Source organism: Typopeltis vanoorti, chromosome 5 (genome assembly GCF_054136105.1).
Source record: "Typopeltis vanoorti isolate ZY-2024b chromosome 5, IOZ_Tvanoo_1.0, whole genome shotgun sequence".
In the NCBI taxonomy this organism is placed as follows: domain Eukaryota; kingdom Metazoa; phylum Arthropoda; class Arachnida; order Uropygi; family Thelyphonidae; genus Typopeltis; species Typopeltis vanoorti.
This window is the reverse complement of record NC_143553.1, coordinates 59292248-59317187: the sequence shown is the minus strand read 5'-3', so window position 1 is coordinate 59317187 and position 24940 is coordinate 59292248. Positions and strand designations below refer to the sequence as shown.

General features: G+C 35.3%; 1 protein-coding gene across 1 annotated transcript in view; it reads right to left on the bottom strand.

Annotated features, from left to right (window-relative positions):
- LOC150106453 (regulator of G protein signaling loco-like) overlaps positions 1-24940 on the bottom strand; it is a 292774-nt gene that overhangs the window by 105647 nt on the left and 162187 nt on the right. The window contains exons 9-10 of the mRNA XM_090393006.1: positions 20978-21200; positions 6378-6604 (exon numbers count right to left, since the gene is read on the bottom strand). Of these exons, the coding sequence (XP_090249132.1) occupies positions 6378-6604; positions 20978-21200 (450 nt within the window). The remainder of the gene's footprint in view (positions 1-6377; positions 6605-20977; positions 21201-24940) is intronic.

Genomic DNA, 24940 nt, shown 5'->3' with positions numbered 1-24940 from the left:
CTGAAAGCAATAAACAGTTTCTTCAGAAGGTTTGGGTTTTTATTTTTTCTTTAACAATGTTTAAATATTCAAGTATATAGTTCAACTCTGACCTCAAAATGAAATAGTGTTCAATTCCTATTTCAAATTCCCCATATAATCTTCTATCTTGAATCACAAAAAAAAGATATCATTATCAACAATAACAGAGTAAATAAGTCATTTCTTATTTCTTGTATGTTTTTTCCATGAGAATTTGTCCACATCTCCTTATGCTGGAACACAATATTAGTAATGATTAAGTTCAAGTTCTGAATAAAAATTCAGGTACTTATCATTATTATTAGCTTTGTTCTTTTCTCCAGATTTTTCTGAAACATTTCTACATGTTTGGTATTTTTTTTGTGCTGTTGACATCTCTAACAAGAACCAGTTTTTTCTTTATGCCAGCTTTGCTCTCTCTCTGATTCAAAAAAAAAAAAAAAAAAACTCCTACTTCCTTAGTGAAACTTTTGCAGGACCATATGCTCAAGCAAGTCTCATTTTGCAATTCCCATTTTGAAATTTACCTACAACACACTAGAGAGTGGCTGCCGATCAAGAAGCTTATCCTCATGTTTAAGTGTTGAATGCTATAGTTACTCCTTCCCCACCTCCACTGATCACTATTGCCCAAATATTTGATTAAATGTCATTTCATTAGAAATAACTAATTTTTTTGGCAAGAACTCTGTCAACATTGCAACACTGCATTTTTTCATCTTACCCACACCTGAAATAACCACAAGAAAACTTCCTATCACTGAGATCCTGAATACATCAGAAAAGATAGCTCAAGTCCTTCATAAATATAATCTCCATGCCACTTTTAAACCACATACCCAACTAGCAATCTCTGCCTGTTCTTTGAGGGATCAGGTTCATCCTCTTGCACATCCTGGGATGTACAAATTCCATGTGCCTGTAACTTAGCATATTTTAGTCAGACTTCACCATTTTGAGTTCTTTATTCACTTTGAAGAACACAAACCTACATTCTATTAACAGTATACAAATCAAGAATTGCAGACCATGATCTGGATAATCCTTCACACAGGATTAAATGGAAAAAGACAACTCTATTACAATGAAGCCATTACAGATCTGATCAGATATGAAATACTCCATAACCTCAATAATTATGGCTGCATTAATCTGCCAAAGATCTGTAAAACAATCAGCCTGACCTCTATGAATTAACTTCCTTTTGTCCAGCCTCTAGAGTACCATGACAGTACAATAGTTCCTTTCAGTAACAATCTGAAATGTTTCAACAAATTAGTTCAGTATGTGTGTTTTACCAACAGTTGTAATTTGTGCTCTGAAGATAAGTTGGAAATAAAGTAAAATATTAGTAGCTAAATGAAGCATTTATTTATTTTGTTGCTGTAGTGTGGTTTATACTACAAAACTCTGCAATGAATATTTTGTTCATAGCAGTGATTCATAATATAAACATCCAGATCAGCTAAGTCCCAAACTATCAGTCAACCCTCCAAAACTATACCACAAAGAGATAAGGAATGGACATTAGATCAGATGTCCTATGTGTTCCTTAAAGTCTATGTAAGTTCTTCTTCCAATTATCTGGTTTTGATCTTTAAGTGACCATTTTATTGTCAAGTAAATATGTACTGTATGTTTTGTGTGTGCAAATTTCAGTGACATTATGGATATTTTATCTCAGAAACATAAGTTCTTGTTTATTCTGAAACATCGTACAGTGTTTCTAGTAGCTCTATTGCATATATTAACATAACACATTTGTCAACTGGAAAAGACCTATTGAATTCTTGTTATGAAGCAAGGAATCTTCATGTGGGCCTTTTCAACTAAATGTGAGTTAGCCAGTCTCACATAGTGATAGCAAAATTTTTACCTGGAAATGTGAGCTTTTCTCCCAAAACAAGCCAAATGGCCAGAAAGCACAGATGCAATTAAGAAACAAATGTTTCTGTCCTTAAACAAGTTGTAGAAATGGCATATAACAATAATAATAATAATAATAATAAGAGATCATTCTTAAGTAATGCCCTTTGGAAAGGAAGAAAGCACATACTACTGTACTGTTAAAATAACTTTTTATTATTAACATGTGAATCTATAAATATTGTTAAGCTGAGCTCAGCTGATTTCTCAGAAGAAACTGTTATAAAATATTAAGTTAAAATGGGTCAATTCAAAGCAAAAAAACTTTATCATTGTACAATGATAAAGTTTTATCTGCATGAATTGCTTTTAGTTATTAGTTACTGCTGTGTTTAGGAATTTATTTAAACTGGATCAATATGCCACTGTTTTCTTTTTAGCTTATTCAGGCATAATTAAATATTAAGATAATGTAGTAATATTTTTTAAAAGAAATTTAAATATCTAATAATTTTATATTTGCAATGCAGGTACAGTGTTCAGAGGCAAATATACTCTAAGATGCACAAATAACATAATAAAAATGTCACAGTCTATACTGTTATATTGATGCATGTCTTTTTTTTTTTTTTTTTAATTAACGCATCATCATCATCATCATGCATATTGAGGATTTAGGCCTAGCATGGCCTGTTCCGGCCTTAGAAGTCATCGTTGAATCTTTTAAGAGGACGTCCCGGTTTTCTTTTTCCTAATGGCTTGTACTTTAGGGCTTGTTTAATTAACACATGCTTCAAGGAAACTGTTAATGATTGCTATGGATTGTAATTAACAATAAAATGTGCAAATAATGCTGTAATAACATTTGTTATCTGCAATTGCTACCATAAATTAAATAGTAAATAGCAATTCTACATTTGATATTTAATTGCTTTAGTTCGACCTTGGATTTTTGTTTCTTTTTTTTTTTCTCCCTTGTCCCTGGCCTAAATTACTCCAGGGCAGGAAACTCAGCAGTGGCTTCACCCAGTGACAAGGAAAAACCTACCGACAAGGCAGAACGGCTCTATTTCCCAGGAAGCAAGTCCTATATAAGTAAAGGATTGTCTCCAAAAACTAGGCAATCCATCAGATCACTCTAACCTCAATAAGTGACCTAAAAGGATTTTTTTGACTCCCTTTACTCCATTAAACTAAGTTGTGGTTCTCCCTGACAAAACCTGTGGAGGCCTCAGCTCCACCCAGTGGTAGGCAAAAACCCACGACCAAGCCAAACCAAGCATCAACCTCCACAAGCAAGAACTTCAATAGATGCCTCCAGAGCAAGGCATCATGAAGGGCTCCAATAAAGGCCACATCAGTAAAAAATATACCATAGGCAAGAATCAAATTAAATGCAGTGAATGAGATCACTTCAACAGTCCCCCCATTTATGGACACATTGAGATTATACATTATGGGAAGGGTCACTTACCAGACCAATTTCCATCTTTATTTGAGACCTCAGTTGAAGTCTCAAAGGTCAACACAAAAACAGTTTCTTGGCAAGTTTAATTTAATTTCTGACCAAGTGGAAAAACTTTCTACAACTATCTCTGATTGAGAGTATCAGGACAATGACATGATACATCTTTTTTCTACTTGTACATGGAAAATGTATTAATTCAGTGTTAATGCAATCTTGAAAGCTCTTCAGGGTCTAACTCCCAGTGATGATCAATAAAGGCCAAAATTGGTCTGGATAGTGACCCTTCCCATAATGCATAGCAATACACACTTCTGAAAGGAAGTGTGCTTTGCATGGAATATTTTGGCAACTGATGTGAAGTCATCAGCCTCTGTATACAACTAGCCTAGTTGTGAAGATACTTCACATGCAAACTGTTTGCTTACACACTTGGATAAAGTAAACAAGACTACGATTTCTTGGCAAGTTTAATTTCTAAATGGAAAAACTTTAAGTGGATGACACCTGTGTCCAAAGACCTGGGTTAGAACTTTATCTAAGGAAGAGGAATACAGTTGACCCTTGAAGAACACAGGTTTAAACCACATGGGTCTACCTATATGCGGATTTTTTGAATAAATACATTGGAAAATTTTTTGGAGATTTGCAACAATTTGAAAAAACTCACAGATGACCTGCATAGAAATATCGAAAAAATTAAGAACTGTCAAAGGTATGTCGTGAATGCATCAAATATACGTAGATACTAGTCTATTTTATCATTTACTACCACCAAGTATGCAAAAATCTATTATCAAAAGTTAAAATTTATAAAAACTTATGCACACAAACACTTACAGATTGTACATGGCACCATTAGTAGAGAGAAATGTAAATAAACTGCATAAAATTAACATTATTAATTAGCATAAAAAATTTATAACAATTCATTCATTGGTGTATAGGCTAGGCTACAATGAAGCAATCATATGGATTGCACTAGGCTACAATGAAGTAATCATATTGCTGCTTATTTGTTATTAATGCATGAATCATTATACCTGTAAATAAATATGAATAATTTCTTTTTCACATTATCTTTGCATTTTTGATATCTAGTGTTAATAATACGTATAACATCTACAGTGTTTTGTATCATATAACACAATATCGATGTAGGTACTGAGAGACATACACTTCATGTTGTAAACTGACAACATAAACTTACGGTATTGATAAATACAGTACAGTACTGTAAATGTATTTTCACTTCCTTATGATTTTCTTAATAACATTTTCTTTTCTCTAGCTTGATTTATTATAAGAATATAATACATATAATATACAAAATATGTGTTAATTGACTGTTTATGTTATCAGTAAGGCTTCCAGTCAACAGTAGGCTATCAGTAGTTAACTTTTTGGGGAATCAAAAGTTACCATGGTGGTCTGAAAAGTTCTCAGCCTAACAATGAAAAAACGAATTTATAATTTTAAAATTATTTTAATTTTTCAACATAATCTCTCTTAAGACTAACACATTTATTCCAGCTATAATAAATTTGGTTTAATCCTTTACTCAAGTGCAGGCAAACAAAGTTTGCGCCCGAAGTAGTTCAGGACTGGGGCAACTCATAGCAAAGGTGGACCAAGTTCTCATCACTTCTTGTCTCAGTATCTTCCATAATGCAAAGCACATCTCCTTGCGGACATATATAATACTATGCATTAAGGGAAGGGCCACTACTCAGACCGGTTTCGACCTTTATTAAGGTCTGGTCAGTGGGAGGCAGACCCAGAAGTGGTGATACTAAGGCAGAAGCAATGGATATATATATTTACATATATATATATATGAGTTGCCAAAAGGTGTACAACCTTATTATTAATTTAGTCTGGATTTAGAGAAAGATGTTGGAAGTTTACCAAGTGGAAAATAAGCTTCCAACATCTTTCTCTAAATTTAGAGTAAATTAATAATAAGGTGGTACACCTTTTGGCAACTTGTATAAGTAAATATGACCTCTCCATTGTTTCTGCCTTAGTATCACCACTTCTGGGTCTGCCTCCCACTGATGAGACCTCAATAAAAGTCGAAACCGGTCTGAGTAGTGCCATTTCCCTTAATGCATAGCATTATACATGTCTGCAAGGAGATGTGCTTTGCATTATGGGAGATACTGAGACAAGGAGTGATGCGATCTTGGTCCACCTTTGCTACAAGTTGCCTCAGTCCTGAACTACTTCAGGTGCAAAAACTTTGTTTGCCTACACTTGGGTAAAGGATTAAACTAAATTCATTATAGTCTAACCAAGTGGAAAATAAACTTCCAACATGTATTCCAGCGATGCTCCAGTGCCATTATCCAATCCCTGTAGTGGTTCTCAGTAAGATCTGCAAAATATCCCTCTACAGCGGACCTCCCGATTTGAAGAAAAATGCTGACCAGCGAGTTTCACAACTGCACGATACTCAATTTTATCCATTTCAAGGGATACAGACACCACTTTTGCTTCAGACAGTTGTATAAAACAATCTACTTGATAGAATGATTTGCAATTTCACATGGATGCTTGTGACAGATGTACCAAATTAGAAAAAAAAATCTTGCCGACAGTGTTGTCATCTATGGGCGAGGCCGAGAACTTTTCAGACCACCCTCGTATATGTGGATTTTCGACTGCACGGGGGGATCAGCACCCCACACGCCCAACTCCCATGTTGTTGAAGGGTCAACTGTGTTTATAAGACTTAAACTGAGGATGAGTTAACTGTTCCCATTTGGCAATATTAGGTTTTTTCTTCTTCTTGTTTATAAGCAGATGCCAAATGACAACTCAAAGAAGAGAAAGAAAAAGCCCCCCCCCAATAAAACTGTATATTGCAAGCTTTACATTATTATGAATATCACTAAAATACTAAAAATTACATTTTTCTGTGATTCATGTATCCAAGGCAGTGATACAAACAATCTGAATCTGGGGATTATTTGGTGTATCTCTATATTTTTATATGTCTACTTTTCCATGTACATTCTCTTACCTCTCGAGATGGTATATTTTTGCAAAGAAGAAGAGCACCAGTTTCACTACTAGCAAGAGATGATCGACTGCCAGTTAAGTCAGAACGAATTGAGCTAGTGTCTTCTGCTGATTTCTTAAGTTCCTCTTTTTCTTTCTTCTTTTTTTTTAGTGATCTTCTAATATCCAGTCTTCTCTCTGTAATCTTTCCATTGTTATTTTTTGAATCATTAGTTTTCATTTTACTCACTGAAAAAAAAAAAAAATAATATATATATATATATATATATATTTTTACTACCAATGTTCATTTATTAAAAGTTTATTAATCAGAAATACTTAATATAACTAATATCTGCAGATAATCTGGAGAACAAAATTACATTAATCCATACTGCACATGGAAAAAAATGAATGTAGCAAGCTGATTATGAATGAAAGCAAATATATACAGGGTGTTCGGGATAAATTTGACAGTTTCGTAAGGAAAAAGAAAATCTTCTTTGTATCTATTAAATTTAATGAATTGACAAAAAACATTACAGGCAGAGTTAATTACAATACTATCAACAAGATTTACTCAAAATAACCACCATTAGCATCGATCACAGCTTCAATTCTGCTTCGGAACCTCGAACAAGCTGATGCTACAGTCTCCCTGGGAAGGGCCGCAAAAACTGTTTTAAGTTTATCCATTAACTGGGCTTTTGTATTACTGGAAGTGCGATTGGTGTCTTTTTCAACTGCGCCCCATACAAAATAATCCATGGGGTTAAGGTCTGGGGAGTTTGGAGGCCAAACATTTGGACTGGTGAAGTCGTAGAAATTTTCAGACAACCATTTTTGACTTTTCCCAGAGGTGTGGCAAGGGGCCGAATCCTGCTGCCATACATACGGCCTACCATTGGCTACCCTTGTTATCCAGGGCTTGACTACAGTTAGCAACTCCACGAACAAAGCCCGAATTCCAATGCCAGGGTTCTTCAACACCTGTTCCTGCAGATTTGCGAGGAATTCTGCTGTACGAACGCAATCAGATCGTCTGCTAGGGATCTTTCTTCTTGCTACATCCTCGTAGTCACCATTGCAAGTCTCTAGTTCATGCCTGATTGTTTTTACTGTATTCAGGGAGCATTGGGCAGCAGTCGTAATATCCTTATTTTGATGGCGGGCACGAATCATCATGATACAAGTTATTCTCTTCCATGATTCAGGTGGGTTCCAGCTATCCATCCTTTCTGACATCTTGTATATGAATGAAGAAGGGTCCAAACTTTTAAATGAAGAGAAGTGTGTGTTAATACATGTAACTTACGGAAAAAATATAATTAATTATAAATATGTCAAATTTATCCCGAACACCCTGTATATATACACACATGCACATACATATATAACAGGCTGTGTGGTCTTAATGTTTTGTGTATATATTACAGTTGATACCTCACTGTAATATATAAAGAAGATAATTCATTCCAGAATAACATTCGTTGGCCGAAACACGATTTCCCGTAGGTTTCTATAGAAAATCGTTTAATTCGTTCTGGATGCTGCCTACTATTTAAAGATAAGTTTTATAAAATAGTAAAAAGCACACTATAAAAGGGCAAAAACTCACCAAATGCTGAGATGAACAGCTACCCAATTAGATGAAGGAGAATGGAAAGTAGAATGAAAAACTGATGATCTTTACACTATTATATACACTTCATTAAACTGAAAATATGTATGCAATGTTTTTACTATTCTTCTTCCAAATTTTCAAAGTTTATTCAAGGTAAGTCTCCTCTTCTTCAGTAGCTGGCTTCTGTCTCTTTGCTAAAGGAGAAGTCAAAAATCTGTCCAAAGTTGATTGAACTTCTCTTTTTTTCAGAATGTTTTTAAAGTGATTCAGACACTTGTCTTCAACCAAGGTGCAAAGTCTGTTCATTTCATCTTTGTTGGGATGCCACTTTGTAGCCAAAGACAAACTCTTCCTAGTAGTGCAGCATTTTTTTAATGTCACCTGTTGGCATTCTTCCCTTTCTATTGCTGTCCTCCTCCTCCTCTGATGAGCACTCTCTATCTTCCTTGTCTCTTTCCTGATTCAGTTGCTTTTTCAACTTTTCAAGATCTTCTGTTGTCAGATCTTTTGAGTGTTCTTCAACTAATTCTTCTTCATTTACCTCCAAATGTAATGCTTTGCCCAAGGAGACTATCTTATCTACAATGTCAGCATTTTCAGCAGCAAGTTCCCAAGCAGCATCTTGAACACTGGAAACAGCATTTCTTATCTTGCAGCAGTCTGGCCATAACCTTTTCCAGGCAGCATTAAGTGTCCTAACTGACACTTCATCCCATGCCATGGCAATGACTTGAATAGCATGAAGGATATAATAATGACCCTTCCAGAATTCCCCCAGAGTCAAACTGTTAAATGAAGTTGCATCAGAACATCTTTGGAATATGTGTTTTGTAAACAGTTTCTTAAAGTTTGATATGACCTGTTGGTCTATGGGTTGCAAAATAGATGTGGTGTTTGCAGGAAGAAATTTTATCTTGATGAAGTTAAATTCTGCCTCCAAATCTTCTTCCAAGCCAGGTGGATGCCCTGGAACATTGTCCAGAAGAAGCACAGTCTTTTCAGGCAAGTTTTCTTCTATCAGGTACTTTTTCACCATGGGCCCAAACACCTCCACGATACACTCTGTGAATATGCTTCTTGTTACCTATGCCTTGGTGTTTGATTTCCAATAAACACTAAGCATGGGCTTGCAAACATTCTCCTTTCTGAAAATTCTTGGTGTCTCAGAGTGGTAGACCAACAGTGGTTTAATTTTGAGATCACCATTTGCATTAGCACAAAATAAAAGAGTTATTCTATATTTCATAAGTTTGTACCCTGGCATACACTTCCAGAACAACCCAGTTTCATCACAATTAAACACTTGTTCTGGCTTGTATCCATGAATGATAGTCCACTCCTGAAATTCTCTAACAAACTTCTCAGCCTCCTCTTTATTTGCACTGGCTCCTTCTCCATGTCTAATTACACTATGGATCCCTGACCTTCTCTTGAACTTCTCAAACCATCCTCTGCCTCTGCTGTACTGTGTCCTGCCACATTTTTCTTCAAATTTTCATAAATCATTCTGGCTTTGCTGCAGATCATCTCTTGAGTCATAGTGTCACCAGTCATTTGATTCTCATTTTTCCAGATCATCAGAAACTTTTCCATTTCTTCATTAACAGAACTTCTTTGGGATTGAGAGGCCAAGGTCTTCACACCAGCTGCAACTGAAGCTGCCTTAATCTCCTCCTTCTTCAAAATTGTAACTATTGATGATGATGATGCCATGCCATGCTTGACTGCTAAATCCACAATTCTGACTCCTCTTTCATATGCTGAAATTATTTCTTTCTTTTGCTCAATTGTGAGCAACTTTCTACTTCCCTTGGGTTTGTCGCTTACTTTTTTTGGACCCATTGTGAAGAAAATTTTTTTTCTGAAAAATATAAAAGAAATATGACATATAGCATATTATTTATTTAATTAGATAAGAATAGAATTTACTAATTATAAATTAATCTCCCATAGTAGAATTTAGCCAAGTAAAGAATAAATGCTATCACACTTACCTCTCGCATTCACAGCCACACGGAGCGTGCACCGTACTGACATTGGTATGAGGCATCTCACTTCTCGCTGTCTCGAACATAAACAACCCAGTTGGGTTGGTGGATCTCTCCTATGTGATGTGGTCAGCTCATTTATTTCTTTGTCACACACATACAGATGGAAAAGATAAGCTCCTGGAATGGCTCACCGTACATGTTTTCTACTTTATGTTAGCACGCGCATCCACTAAAACATTCGTTAGCCTAATCCAAATTCATTAGCAGAGTCCGAAAAACAGCAAAAAAAATCTTCGTTAGCAGGGTCACTCATCAGTTAGCCGAGGTATCACTGTACACACACACACACTTACGATACTGAGTCAAAATATTAAGACCACCCAGTCTGTTTCTGGCTAACCAGACCAAACAGTTCGCAGGAAATAGGCTAGTGATGACTGTATGCTCATATGGGGATTGTTCTCATGGATATCACCGAGTCCTCTCATACCCCCCCCCCCCCACTGAACAACACACCTTCACTTCTAATTCTTACAATGTGGCTACCTATTTTTTCTGATTTGAATCTCATCAAACATCTGTGGGATCATGTGGAATGCATTCCAACCAAGCAAGCACTGGCAATTGATGCCAGTGCTTGCTTGGTTGCTGACATTATTCTGTTTAGATGGTCCAGAATACCTCAGGATGTGGTGGAGTCAATGCCAAGATGGATGCAAGCGATTCTTTTGGACAAAGGAGGCCCAACATGCTAACTAGATAAGTGGTTATAATATTCTGGCTCATAAGTGTATTCTCTCCAAAAGTTGGATGATATACAACATTCACCATAAAAGACTTGTAGATTCAATTACCATCAGAATAATAACATTTCAGTAACAATAGTAAACAATTAAAATAAACATTTCAGCAACAATAGTAAACAATTAAAATAAACATTTCAGCTTCTGTACTGAGGCTGTCTTAAGGAGAGAGAGAGAGAGAGAGTGTGTGTGCGCGCGCGCGTGCGTGCACAGACACACAAGATTAAAACATGAGTAAATTACAAGAATTCTGTTCACTAACCCTTCATATAAAACTTAAATAAATTGCTTTAAAAAATTCCCACCGAAGTTAGAAATGTATGGTTGGCATTTGCTTATTTGTGGTAAGTTGAGGAGCTGGACATCTTTACAAACCTGAAGTCGTTAACTAATCAGAAGTTAGTAATGAATAATCTGTTCAATGGTTATACAGCTGTAAGACATTCTCTTGCCTCACAGAATCCCTTGGTATATATCCTGGGCACTTATATACAGGCAGTCCCCAGGTTATGAATGAGATATGTTCCTGAGAACGTCTTTAGGTCGGATTTGTATGTAACTCAGATCCCTGATGAATAGCGCATATACGGCAATAATAATGATACTATAATGGCTCATGTGTAGCAATAATAATAATACAGTGTAATACTGTAATGATAATGATAATAATAATAATAATACCCCTATACTGTAATAAGTTATAGAAACTATTGTGCTCTTTCTTTTAATTCAAACAAACAGAACATAAAAACAAACTCATACATGCATATTAATTTAATTATTTAATTCAGTGGGTCCCAAACTTTTTCGGTTCACAGTGCCCAAAGTAAGAACATAGGCCTACCTAACAGTTGCAGTGCACAGTTGGTATGGTTATTTCAGTGAAAACATTGGAATATTTCATGATGCACAGTTTGAGAACCACTGATTTAGTTATTCCTATGGGGAGTCTTGGAAGCCTGTTCCTAAGTATGGAATGCTGTAAGTCAGGTCGTCCATAACTCAGGGACCGGCTGTAATTGATACTGTGTTGGTTGACTGGATATTTACAGAGTAATGGCAGGGAATGAGGCCTGACAATAGCAGCTCGAATTCTTGAAATCTTGAGGACATCATCTCATATTTTTTATGTTATTACACAACACAAAATAATAAATCATAAATAAAGTTATTTATTAACTGGTGTATATTTTGCTGGATTTCAAACCAGTGTCTTCAGAGCACAACTACTTTTATAACAAACAAGCAACAATAAGCATAGGAAACAATTTAAATTTTAACAGACAAAAACCTCAAGTCCTAATTCGGCACACTCTAATGTATGTATAAATCCAAGTTTTTTTTTTTCTACAGGTTAGGAGAGTATTTCATAGTTGCTGTTGCCAACTCTAAAAATAGACTAACTTGTAACCACTTCTGTAGAATACACTAGTTTTCTTCAATCTAATCTTGTGTGATGGAATGTCAAAAGCATGGTTGGCCAATCTTGACATGCCATAATGATAGCTGAGAATATATTTCTTGTGTTCTCTGAGGTGGATGTTAACAGATCTTCATCTCTGTCCATTATAGGCCATGCCATAATTACAAAGCACTTCATTATTTGTTATAAAAGACCCACAGAGACAACAAACTCCATCCTATGTCACATCCTGGAGTGTAGGAAGTGTCCCATGACTTTGTTGTTTTAAGGATACTTGCGACATAAGACTGAATGATATAATCACGTAATCACAAGAAAGATATTTATTTAACCAAATATTTCGGTCTGGAAATAGCAGACCATCGTCGGTGGTATTACAAGAACTGTTCTTGTAATACCACCGACGATGGTCTGCTATTTCCAGACCGAAATATTTGGTTAAATAAATATCTTTCTTGTGATTACGTGATTATATCATTCTGTCCCATGACTGTAACATGGCTTACTATGGAGAGACAGGAAGATCTGTTAACATCAGCCTTGGAGAACTCGAGAAATACATTTGCTACCAACATCATTATTATGGCAAGTCAGGACTAGCAGATCAGGCTTTGGACCACCCACCACACAGGATTAAATGGAAGAAAACCAGTGTTCTATACAGAAGTCATAAGTTGAAGAAACTATTTTTAGAGTCAACAATGACTATGAAACACTCTCCTAACCTCAAGAAGTACAACTGCATTATTCTGTCAAAATTTTGGGAAGATTCTTAAGATCACCTTCAATCCAACTACTGTAAAAAATAAAAAATAAAATAAATAAAATAAAATAAAAATTCCATTTATACATTAGAGGATGCCAAATTAGGACTTTAGGTCTTTTATCTGTTATAATTTGAACTGTTTCCAATGCTCATTGTTGCTTGTGTATTATAATAAGCACATGTGTTCTGAAGATTCTGGTTTGCAATCGAATGAAATATAAGCCTTAATAAATATCTTTTTCTAATGATTTACTATATTCATGTTGTAATACCGTGAAAAATAAGAGATGAATAACATCCAACAACTAAGTCTTTCATGTCCATAATGTGGAAGCCATCATGTTTATTAGATATGAAAGAGTTAATGATGGCTTCACAAGTTTTTCTGAACTTCCTATAATATCAAAATTAAAGTTTGTCTATGATGATTTTGATGAGTAAGTGCGGCTATTACACCATACTAAATTCTGATATAATAAGAAGTTCAAAGGCCACATAATCTAGATACGTGATGTGGTTCTTGTTCTCCTATGTTTAATCAGGATAGTTCTAGTTGTTTTGCCAATGTAGCAAATGCATCATATACAAGAGATTCTGTAGACTCTAGACTCAGTAATATAAACCTCATTACTGACCTTCTGGTCTCCTTGCAAAGCCTAATTACATGTAATTCTGCCCTCTCATACTTCTACCTTTCTCTCATACTCAGATTGTATCATTACCAGTAGATAAAGCTAACTTCCTGACAGCATTCTTCTTCTCCCAAATACTGGATAGTTGGAGAAAGAAGAATTATCAAGGCAAATCACCTACCACAATACAAACAGCTCACCCTTATGCATCTTCTGGTCTTTCAACAGAAGGCATCAGAAAAATCCCAAACAGCTTGGATAGCAATAATCTTTGGATCCTGATGGTATCTCCCCAGATCTACTCAAAACTTGTGCTCCAAAATTAACACCTATCCTATATCATCTTGACAAACTATCATACTCATCTGTATTGATCCTACAACATGGAAATACGCTCAAATTCAGCCCATCCCAAGAAAAGGGGGATAAGTGAGCCATCAAACTATCCCAACACATTTCAGACACCATTACACTCTCTAAAAAGTTGGCAGCAGGCCATTTGAACCAAATGACCCTTTAAGCAACGTTACTCTTTAAATAAACTCTAGCCATTGATTTATAATTTAAATATTTAACCTTCTCATCTCCTATACAAAAATTTGGAACTCACCCCTACTAGGAATTCCCCTCATTTCAGCTCTCTCACAAATCAAGGAGAACTTCATCAACAGCCAACTGCTTCACCAACTGGAAACCTACCAGCTAATTAGTGACCACCAATATAGATTCTGTTATTCTCACTCCAGATATGTCAACAAATATTCCCAATGGAAATAAGCCATGGTAAGCAAATATTTAGGCTTAGGTACTGGTTTACATTTATGCTGCACTTGAATAAAATAAGTTACAGCACAAAAAATAAACAATTAAACAACAAGTTTAATCAATTTCTATATTTTGTCTCAGTCAAGAGACATCATCAGGAATACAATGTCAAAATTGTAATAACACACACAAGAAACAATAAGTGGAAGAAATGAGGTAAAATAAAGACCAAAGTCTACCTCATTTCTTCCATTTATTGGTGAGATTTCAGAGACTGTAAAAATCTGGAGATTTTGTAGTGGAGTGAAAGTCATTTTATGCCATGACTTCAGAGAATCTAAGAAATTTTATCCATAACATTGCAGATGTAAGGCAGGGTGACCATACCTTTTGAAGTCTTGCTTCTTTATTGATGTCTTGGGAAATGGTTTCAAAATCCTGGTAATCATCCTGAGCCTATAAGGGAAAGATAATCGGTGAGTGAGGTAACAAAGTTCTTTATTTGTCTTTTCTATTTTGCTGGAGGTGTTGTATGCTCTGTCCCTTAGAGTTTTGATTATTCCCATCTTTTGCAAGGGGTGGTGAGCATGGAGAAATCTACCAGTGCTAGTATATTTTCTGTATGCTAAATAACAGTCTTTTATCTTCAGAGTCTTCTAGGAGAATGTCAAGGGAAGATACTGTCCTGCAGTTTTAAAATGCAGGGTGAACATCATACTATGGTGTAAGTTGGTGAATAATGCTTCCAGTTCTCTGTTTGAATGTAACTAGACAATAAAATTATCAACATATCATAGCCAAATTTAAGATTTCTGAGGATATCTTTCTATGACATTTTTTTTTTCAGAGGATTCCATGAATAGGGTAACTAAATTGGAGATGGGAGTGAGTCCAGAACAAGACCTTGTATCTTTCCCCAGTACATACCTATCATTGCACTGAAAGAAAGTACTGTCTGTATAGTGGGAAAGATCTCCAAGTACTCCAAAGTTTTTTCTGTGGATACATTTATGAAGGGGTTAGTAACAACTAAGCCTGCTAAAGGTCTGGTACTTCTATTACTATTTCCTTTGTTCTTTCAATAGTGTAAGCCATTCTTGATGAATAATTGTTTTTCCTACATGCAGTATCACCAGAAGAGATAAGTAAATGTTTGACCGGATTAGGTGTGGGTGAATCTCTGACATCCACAATGGGTCTCAAGAGAGACCCACTGTGGATGTCAGAATCCATGATAACTGTAGAATTTTCTTTATTCACTAATGTTGCTGTTTTGACATAATTTTTTGAGTGCTGTCAGTTCCATTTTTGGAGCACTTTTCACTGGAAGCTTTGAGATACGGCAATGTTTGTTATGGTGGTTAAGCAGGTGTCTGAGAGAAATCCACATCAGAACATTTTAAAAATGTCAAAAAAGAAAACAGAAATCTGGTTTAGCTGTAACCACAACCAAAGAAAACCATCCAGTACTTTGGCAAAAAGCCATATATTAAACATAACTGTTTTGCCAGAAAATTTAAAGATGCTTATAAAATGCTATGCACTCGGACTCAATGCAATACAAACCAAGACAAGATCCTGCACAAAGTTTGGTCTTCATTCATCAAAAATCTGAAATTTACAGACCTTGGCTGATTCTCATCATGCTGCAATAAAACCAACTTCTTAATGTGCACTTTAACACATTCACCCTTATTTTAATTGTCATCTGTTGTGTTATTACATTACATTATACATATAATGTATAACATAATGGCTTATGTTATACATTATATGCCTCTAGCTATTTAATCTTATAAGCACATTCCCAAAGAAGTGTACCTGTCAGCAAACAAAACTAGTCAAGCTATTGAGCTAATGTATGTTTATTAATTGGGTTTTAATAGAGGTTCCAGTCATGTGGGCATTATACCAGAATTTAAAAAAAAAAAAAACATACTCATAAAAATTGAAACCTAAAACTTTCAGTGATTATCTTTCTGCAAGAGGTGATGTTCTTTTATGTATTTCACTCCTCATTTTAACTAATGATCTTTGTTTATATTATCAAGATATATTCACAATCCCAGCAGAGTCAAGAAATAGCTTTTCAGAAAGTAATAATTTGGGTGCTGTTAGATGATGAAGTGGTTCTACATTCACTGTGTTCACTGGGCATCTATCAACAGATGCCATATGGTCACTCCGATGCTCGATGATGTTCCACACTAGGCCTCGCCATGTAGTCCTGTTGTTTGCCCTTCTGGCAGCCTCAACTCTCTGAAGATCAGTCACTCCACACACGCCATCCATCCATCTCATTGATGGATGGATGGCGATCTGAGAAGTCCTCCTTCCATCCTTTCTATGTGTCCAAAATATTTTAATTTTCTTCTGTCAATATCCTTAAGGAGCCTTAAAGTTCTACTAATCCTTTCTAACACCCATTCATTTGTACGCCTTTCAGTGTATGATATCCTCAACAGCCCTCTGTAACACCACATCTCAAAAGCAGATATCCGTTTCTTATCTGACTTCTTTAGGTTCCAAGTCTCGCATCCATAAGTTGCTGTTGGAAAAACAACTGCATCCAAAATCCTCAACTTTGTTCCCATGGAGATAGATCCATCCTTCCAGATTTTAGACAGGTCTCTGACTGTTGTTTTAGCCATTCCTAACCTTTTTCTGACATCTTCTGAACAGCAATTCTTCACATTAATAATGGATCCAAGGTACTCAAACTTGCTGACTTCCTCAATTCTTTCTCCATTAAGATACATTTGTTTCTCAAGAGCTTCTCTGTTTGTTTTTCCTTTGAGAACCATGATCTTTGTCTTGCTAGAATTGAGTTGAAGTCCTCTGTTATTACTGATCTTGTTAACTTTGTCAAGAATTAGTCCTAGTTCTTCCATGTCATTACAAAGGAGTACTGTATCATCAGCATACCTCAGATTACTGATCAATCTACCTCCTATCGTAATTCCTGTCTTGAGCTCATCCAATGCTTCACGCATAATGTCCTCTGCATATATACTAAACAAGTGAGGAGAAAGTAAACATCCTTGCCTAACTCCTTTTCCAACTTGAAGCCAGTCAGTCAATCCAACACCTGTTCTTACTGTGGCTTCTTGCTCCTTATACAAGTTGGCTATCAACCTGATAGGGTGTTGAGGAAAACCCATTCTTTTCATTACTTCCCACAGTTTCACATGCTCAACATAGTCAAAAGCTTTATAGAGTAGTCTAAGAAACACATTACCAGAGGGAGTCTGAATTCTTTACATTTTTCTATGATCTGTCTAAGGCAAAGGATCTGACCTCTGGTGCCCCTACCTTTCCTAAAACCTGCTTGTTCCTCGGGCATCTCTGCCTCAACTTTGGCTTCAATCCTATTTAGCATGATCTTTAATAAAATTTTGCTTGCATGAGATATCAAACTAATAGTTCTATAATTCTTGCATGCCTTCATATCACCTTTCTTGTGTAGTGGTATGAAAACTGACTTCTTCCAGTCTCTAGGCCATGATCCTGTCTCCCATATCCTTGTAATCAATCTATGAAACACTCTTATCCCTCCATCTCCTGTGGCCTTAATTAATTCTGCTGGGATTTCATCTGCACCTGGGGCCTTATTGCTGTTGAGCTGCTTAACTGCTCTTTCAACTTCATGCCTAAGTGGAGAAGGTTCCAAATCAAAATTTTCTTGGTAGGAGGACTCCACATTTTCTTTATCCACTCTGCTGTACAGTTCCTCACAGTATTCTTTCCATCTGTTTTTGATTTCCAACTCTTCTGTTAGTAATGATCCATTCCTGTCTTTGATGACATTCAATTTAGGCTTGAACTTGTGCTTTAAGTCACGAACTAAATAAAACATCCTTTTATAATTATGCCTTCTCATCTGGAATTCTATTTCTTCACATTTATTAGTATAGAACTTTTCCTTATCCTGCTTGATGGCTCTTCTGATTTCTCTATGTAATCTCTTGTATTCTTTGGTCCCTGTGTCTCTTTGTTTTTCCAACCGCCTTCTTTTGATTAGTTCCCATGTTGAATCTGATATCCATGGGTCTCTTGGTTTTCTTATTGGGCCGAGATACATCTTCGCTGTATCCTGTATTATCATCTTGACTCCTTCCCAAAGCATTTCTGATGAGATTTCCTCATTGGTCTCCAAAAAATCATCCAGCCGAGTTGATATTTCTTCTGTGAATCCACTAGGAATTACTCTAACATCCAATCTAGTGGAATGTGCTTGACCTGGAAGTCTTCGGAGTCTTAGTCTTACTTTCGCTCTTACCAGCTGATGGTCAGTACCACAATCTGCTCCAGGACAAGTATGCACATCAGAGATGCTCGTCTTCCACCGCTGGAGAGCCAGGATGTAATCAATCTGGTGCCTTGACCTATCAATGTTGGATGTCCAAGTATAGGTCCGTCGTGGATGTTTCTGGAAGCAGGTATTGGTAATAACTAATCTGTTAGCACAGGCAAATTCCAACAGTCTTTCACCATGAGTGTTACGTTCAACCAGACCAAACATGCCACACTCTGGCCTGACTCTCATACTCTTTCCCACTTTTGCATTTAAGTCTCCTAAGATGTACAGTATGTCTCTCCTTGGTAGGCAGTCCAAAACAGTTTGCAAGTTTTGGACTGCAAGGTTCTACATTACTGCATGCAATGATGGAGGACAATAGTTCTCTTCTGCACAGATTTCACATCTTTGTTCTTCTGTACAGACAAATGTCATTCTTTTAGTTTCACTAATAAAGGAAAACAGCCTTTGATTGAATATGCTTCAGATCCTTCAGATAATCTCAGCTCTTTACTTTATGCAAATGATGTTATACTTCTTAAATAAATCCAGTGCAAGTCTGCAATATTCCCTGACTAAATTAAATAACTGTTGTAATAAATTTGGTATGGAAATCAGCAATAACAAGACAAAGAAAATGAAAATAGGCAGAAACATTGAAAACATCAACTGCATCGTGAATAGAGAACCCATAGAACAAGTAAAACATTTCAGCTACTTAGGCACAATTTTAGTGAAGATGATAAATTAAATATGAAAATAGTAAAGTTAGTACAGACAGGCTGGAAGTCAGATGAATAAGAAAGAACTTGGTCAAAACACTAACGTAGCTGTATACAAGACAATGTTCATACTAATTTTAACTTATGGATCTGAAAGCTGAGTTAGAAATAAAACATTTGACCAAAGACTGGAGACCTCTGATATGAGAGTTTTGAGAAAGATTAATGGAGTGAACAGATGGCATCAATGGCAGTATCACATTAACAATGAGGATATTAGAAAAGAACTTGCCATTGTTAGCATTCAGGAATGTGTTATTAGAGCTAATCTTAAATAGAATGGAAGAGGAAAGATTAGCAAAACAAGTGTTCTTTGCCAGATTGGTAGGAAAAAGACCAAGATGTAGATGGATTGATACAGTAAAAAGTGCCTCGAAAGACAGAAATATAAGATCTGATAATGTTGGAGTCTTGACAAATAAGAGAATAATTTGGAAGAAAATTGTTGATCGGAAGTTAGTAATGGTGCAACTTTTTTTTTTCATGTAGTACTATCATAATTATCCTGTATACCCCCCCCCTAAGGGTACATAGGAATTTGATGATGATCATTTAACATTAATCCTGTGAGTGTTTGACTTTTGTTTTTGACTTGGAGAGTGTCAAAGCTCTTATGTTGCCACTTTCCAAGTCAAACTTTGTGAACATTCACACCGGTTGAAGGCATAGTGGTCAATATATTTATAAACATTCTTAGATGCTATTACTTGATCCAGTGTTTTTCTAATGCATGTCCCTTCCGTCACCTGCTACCTTAAGCAGCATGAATCTTTAACCAATACGAGTAATTCTATAAAATTATTTTCCCTTGTCTCTGCATGCTTTCTCCTCCCTCCAATCTATGTTCCCAATGGAATTGGCCACAATGAGAGTTCTCTATTGTATCCACAAGATTTATCTGTCCATACAGTTTACAGTCTTCTTCAGATGATCCTAGTTGGTAGTAAGACTTAATTGTGTATTTGTCCTCTTAACCTCTATCTCACATCAGACAACTTCAAACTCCTTTTCTAATCTCAGATGGCATGATAACTTAAACAGAATGGGAGAGGAAAGATTAACAAAACACGTGTTCTCTGCCAGGTTGGCAGGAAAAAGACCCAGAAGAAGACCAAGATATATGTGGATTGATACAGTAAAAAGTGCCTTAGAAGACAGATATATAAGATCTGATAATGTTGAATCTTGAGAGATAACAGATTGATTTGGAGGAAAATTGTTGATAGGAAGTTAGTAATGATGTAAGTTCTTCATGTAGTACTATCATAATATCCTGTACACCCCTTGAAGGTACATGTCAGGAATTTGATGATGAACTACCATATATATGTGGTAGTTTGCTATAGTAATTTTCTTTATAATACCATGGTACCATGCATGTTAGTGGCTGGTAAGCACTTTTTGGTAGTTTTTACAGTAAGTGAGTTTGTCATAATGGTATTTAATATAATGATAGTTGACTGTAGGGAGAAATATTTTAAATGACAATTTCCACTACATTTCAAACAAGTATCAACTGAAACAGAAATATATACATACATTTATGCCATGGTATCAATGACTTCCTTTTTTTTTCTTCGATATCATCTTTTCGTTTATTTTTATCGTTATGCTTGCTTTTAACATATATACTGGATTCCTCAGTATGTTTTTCTCCAAGACAAAACAGAGGTTCTCCTTGCATTTCCCGCATCATGCACTCTTTAAACATGGCAGATTTCAAAAAACGGTGATAGCAATCAAATTTCATCAAGTTGAATATCTGTGATTGAGAAATACACATAATTTATAGACAACTACATACAGACTAAGTAAATACATATCACCATTTTTCAAATGCTTTTTTTTTTATCAGTAAAATTAAACAGAAATATAATTCACAGATGAAAGAGGTGGCATATACCACAACCTGTCAGCTTCACAAGGATGAAAGCTTTTTTCTTTCACTCTTATTCTAATTAAAACAGTTTAAGAACTGTAACAACAACTGTACTACTTTCATTATTAAAACTTATGAAAACAACTATCATGTTATAATAAAACTTTAGTTTAATATACACCAAAATAATCACTCGAAGTTTCGACCTTCATATCAAAGTCATCATCTGGAGCAGGGGTTCCCAAACTGTGTTCTGCGAGAAGTTCTCCTGGAATTTGTCATTTTAGTTTTCTAAGCATTTTTCTTTAATAAATATTTTACAATGGAAATATTCTGAGGAGAATAATCTTCATGAATATGTCGAAAAGCTCAGATCCAGAATTCCAAATAACATCTGTGTAGCAAATGTTAGTAACCAGCTGTGTATTTTAAAACATGGAAGTATCAATGAATTATCCTTAATTTTCACACATCAAAACCTTTCAACATTTGGGAAAGGGAATACCGCTGTTTATGACCGGTCATAAAAATTGCCTGCAAGCAGATTATAACAATAGGCAGCATATCCTCTGTTCTCAAAACTGAAAGAAATGATATCTGTATAGCAAATGTCAGTGACCAGCATATTTTTAAACATGGAAATATTCATGAATTATCATTAATTTTCATACATCGAGATCTTTCAACAATCCAGAAAGAGAATACCGCTGTTTATGACCGATCATAAAAATTGCCTGCAAGCCGATTACAACAATGGGCGGCGTATCCTCTGTTCTCAAAACTGAAAGAAATAACATCTGTGTTGCAAATGTTAGTGACCAATCAGCAAGGAAGTATAAAGAAAATTTTTCCATAAAATTGAAGATCAAGGTAGTCTGTATCCGGTTCTCAAATCTAATAATACTGAATACTTTCTTCGCAAGCTTGTACTGTATGGTGAAAGTTTAGAAACCATAGTGCTGTGATTTTTTAAAAGTAATAGGCCTGTAGATTTAAATTTTAATATGAATAAGAGACAAGGGACTTTGTATTAATTTTGGTATTGAGAAATCTCTTATTGAAGGTGTTTGTGATGCAACAGATAGTGAGTCACCCACCACCAGCCTATAAAGCAATCTCCAGGATGTACAAAAGGAGAGGAAAACTACCAGCACACAGGAGAAAAAGTCTGCATTCACTCGTAAGTAGTTATAATATTATAAATTTTTGGTGATCAGAATGGGATATATCAATGAAAATCAGCACAAATTAATTTAATGATGTTTATGTTTAATTAATTATTAATTAATACATTACAAAATAACCAAGGTGTTCCATGAAAAAATTCAGGATTTGTGAAGTGTTCCATTGTAGGAAAAGTTTGGGAAACGCTGATCTGGAGTATACACATATATACAAAAAAACAAGTTACATTACAATCTGCATGATATGCTAAAGTTACAGTAATCTGATCAACCATTACAACTACTGGCCTGCCCTCTAGTGAAAAAAAAAATACTATATGAAAGCTAGAGTATTGTTGTTATTATTATCTATTTGGTTACAAATTATTAATAGATATATAAGCTAGAGAGCAATATGATATTCAGTTTTATCCTGCTCAAAACTAAATGGTGATCACTTCATATTTAAAATCTTCTCTATACTCTTCGGTCCTGAATTAATGCGAATATGTCAATAGTTAATGAGACTTTCTTATTTCTTGTGCCTTCTCATCATGTGAATTTGTGTACATCTTTGTATGTTGGAACATACAAAGATGTTAATAATGACAAGTCCATGTCCCGAACAGAAATCCAAGAGGTACTTACCGTTTTTATTAGCTTTGCTCATTTCTCCAAATTTTCCCAAAACATATCAGTAATAATCTCTTTGCTATTTAGATCATTTTTAGAAAAAGGAAAAGCTGGTTGAACAAGGACCAGCGTGTTTTTTTTTTTTTTTTTTTTTTTTTTTTTTTTTTTTTTTTTTTTGCGTCAGCTGCCTTCTCCAATGTCTCAAAAAATTCCATCACTTCTTCCTTACTAGAATCTTCTGTGGGACCATACAGAAAAATTAATTTCATTCTTCAATTATCCATTCTGATATCTGCCCCCATCACTTGATATTTGAAGAAGATTATCCTCATTTTTAGTGTTGAATATTATAGCTACTCTAAATTAAAGATGCCAAAAAATTATATTCTTGGTTTCATCCTTTATCCAAGTGTAAGCAAACACGTGAAGTCACTTCACAACTGGGCTACTTGCATATAGAGGCTAATGACCTCACATCAATTGCCTTGGTATACCATAATGCAATGCACATATCCTTACGGACATGTATAATACTATGCATTATGGGAATGGCCACTACCCAGACCAGTTTCGACCATTCTTGAGGTCCCATCAGTGAGAGCCAGACCCAGAAGTGATACCAAGGTTGAAGTAATGCAGAAATGTGACTTTTTCGTTTTATAAGTTTTTGATCTAAACAGCAGAGTAAGAGATGATTACTAATATGTTTTGGGAAAATTTGGAGAAAAAAGCAAAGCTAATAATAATGGTAAGTACCTCTTGGATTTCTGTTCAGGACATGGACTAGTCATTATTAACACAATGTTCTAACATACAAAGATGTGAACATGATGAATTCCCATGATGAGAAGATACAAGAAATAAGAAAGTTTCATTGACTGTTGACATATTCATATTAATTCAGGACAGAAGAGTATAGAGAAGATTTGAAACAGGAAGTGTTCACCATTTAGTTTTGAGCAGGATAAAACTGAATATCATATTGAAAAGAAAATGCAAAAAAAAAAAAAAAGTATGAAAAGAAAAGTTTTAAAAAGAAGTTTTACAGAAGCCCAATCCAAGTTCATTGTTTTGAACAGAATGCCCATTCCTATGTCTGAAAGAGTGGTCACCATATCCCCGAGATATCAGACTGTGATTTCTTTTGTGGGGATGTGTCAAGAACCGTGTGTTTGCGCCATTTCTTCCATGTAGGTTTAATAAAATTCCTTCAGGAACACATCATGACTGCCATTTCAACCATCAACATTGATAACTATAAAAGGTCTCAGATGAATTACATTCCAGAATTGATGTGTGCCGCATGACACGAGAGGTGCATATTGAGTATTTGTAACACAGCAATAACTGTGTTAGTTCCTAAACAATCTTGTTTAGACTACATTTTCATATAAAACCTAGCAACTCAGAAATAAGTATTTGAAAGTGTTCAACTCATTTTGAAACACATTATACATGCTGAATACACTATATATGAAACACTGCATATATGCTGATGCTAATATAAAATCTCATCAAATCAGAAAATCTCAAAAACAGGAAGAAAACTATTAGTCATGAAAATTGGTTCAAAAATCAAGAGAATCAGTAGATATAGAGTTGCAATGATTAAGTTCATTATGCAATTGTTTTCTATTGTAAGAACTGATCATAGTACCACTGAAGTTGTATGTCAACAGGTAAAATTGAATTATATATAAGGAAATAGATAGATATTTATCACAAAATTACATACTATATCCACTGTTATTTATAACATCAAGCCTGCTCTTAAGCAAAGTGATAGTAAACCAGGAACAACAAGATGATACTGGTAGTCTGGTCAGC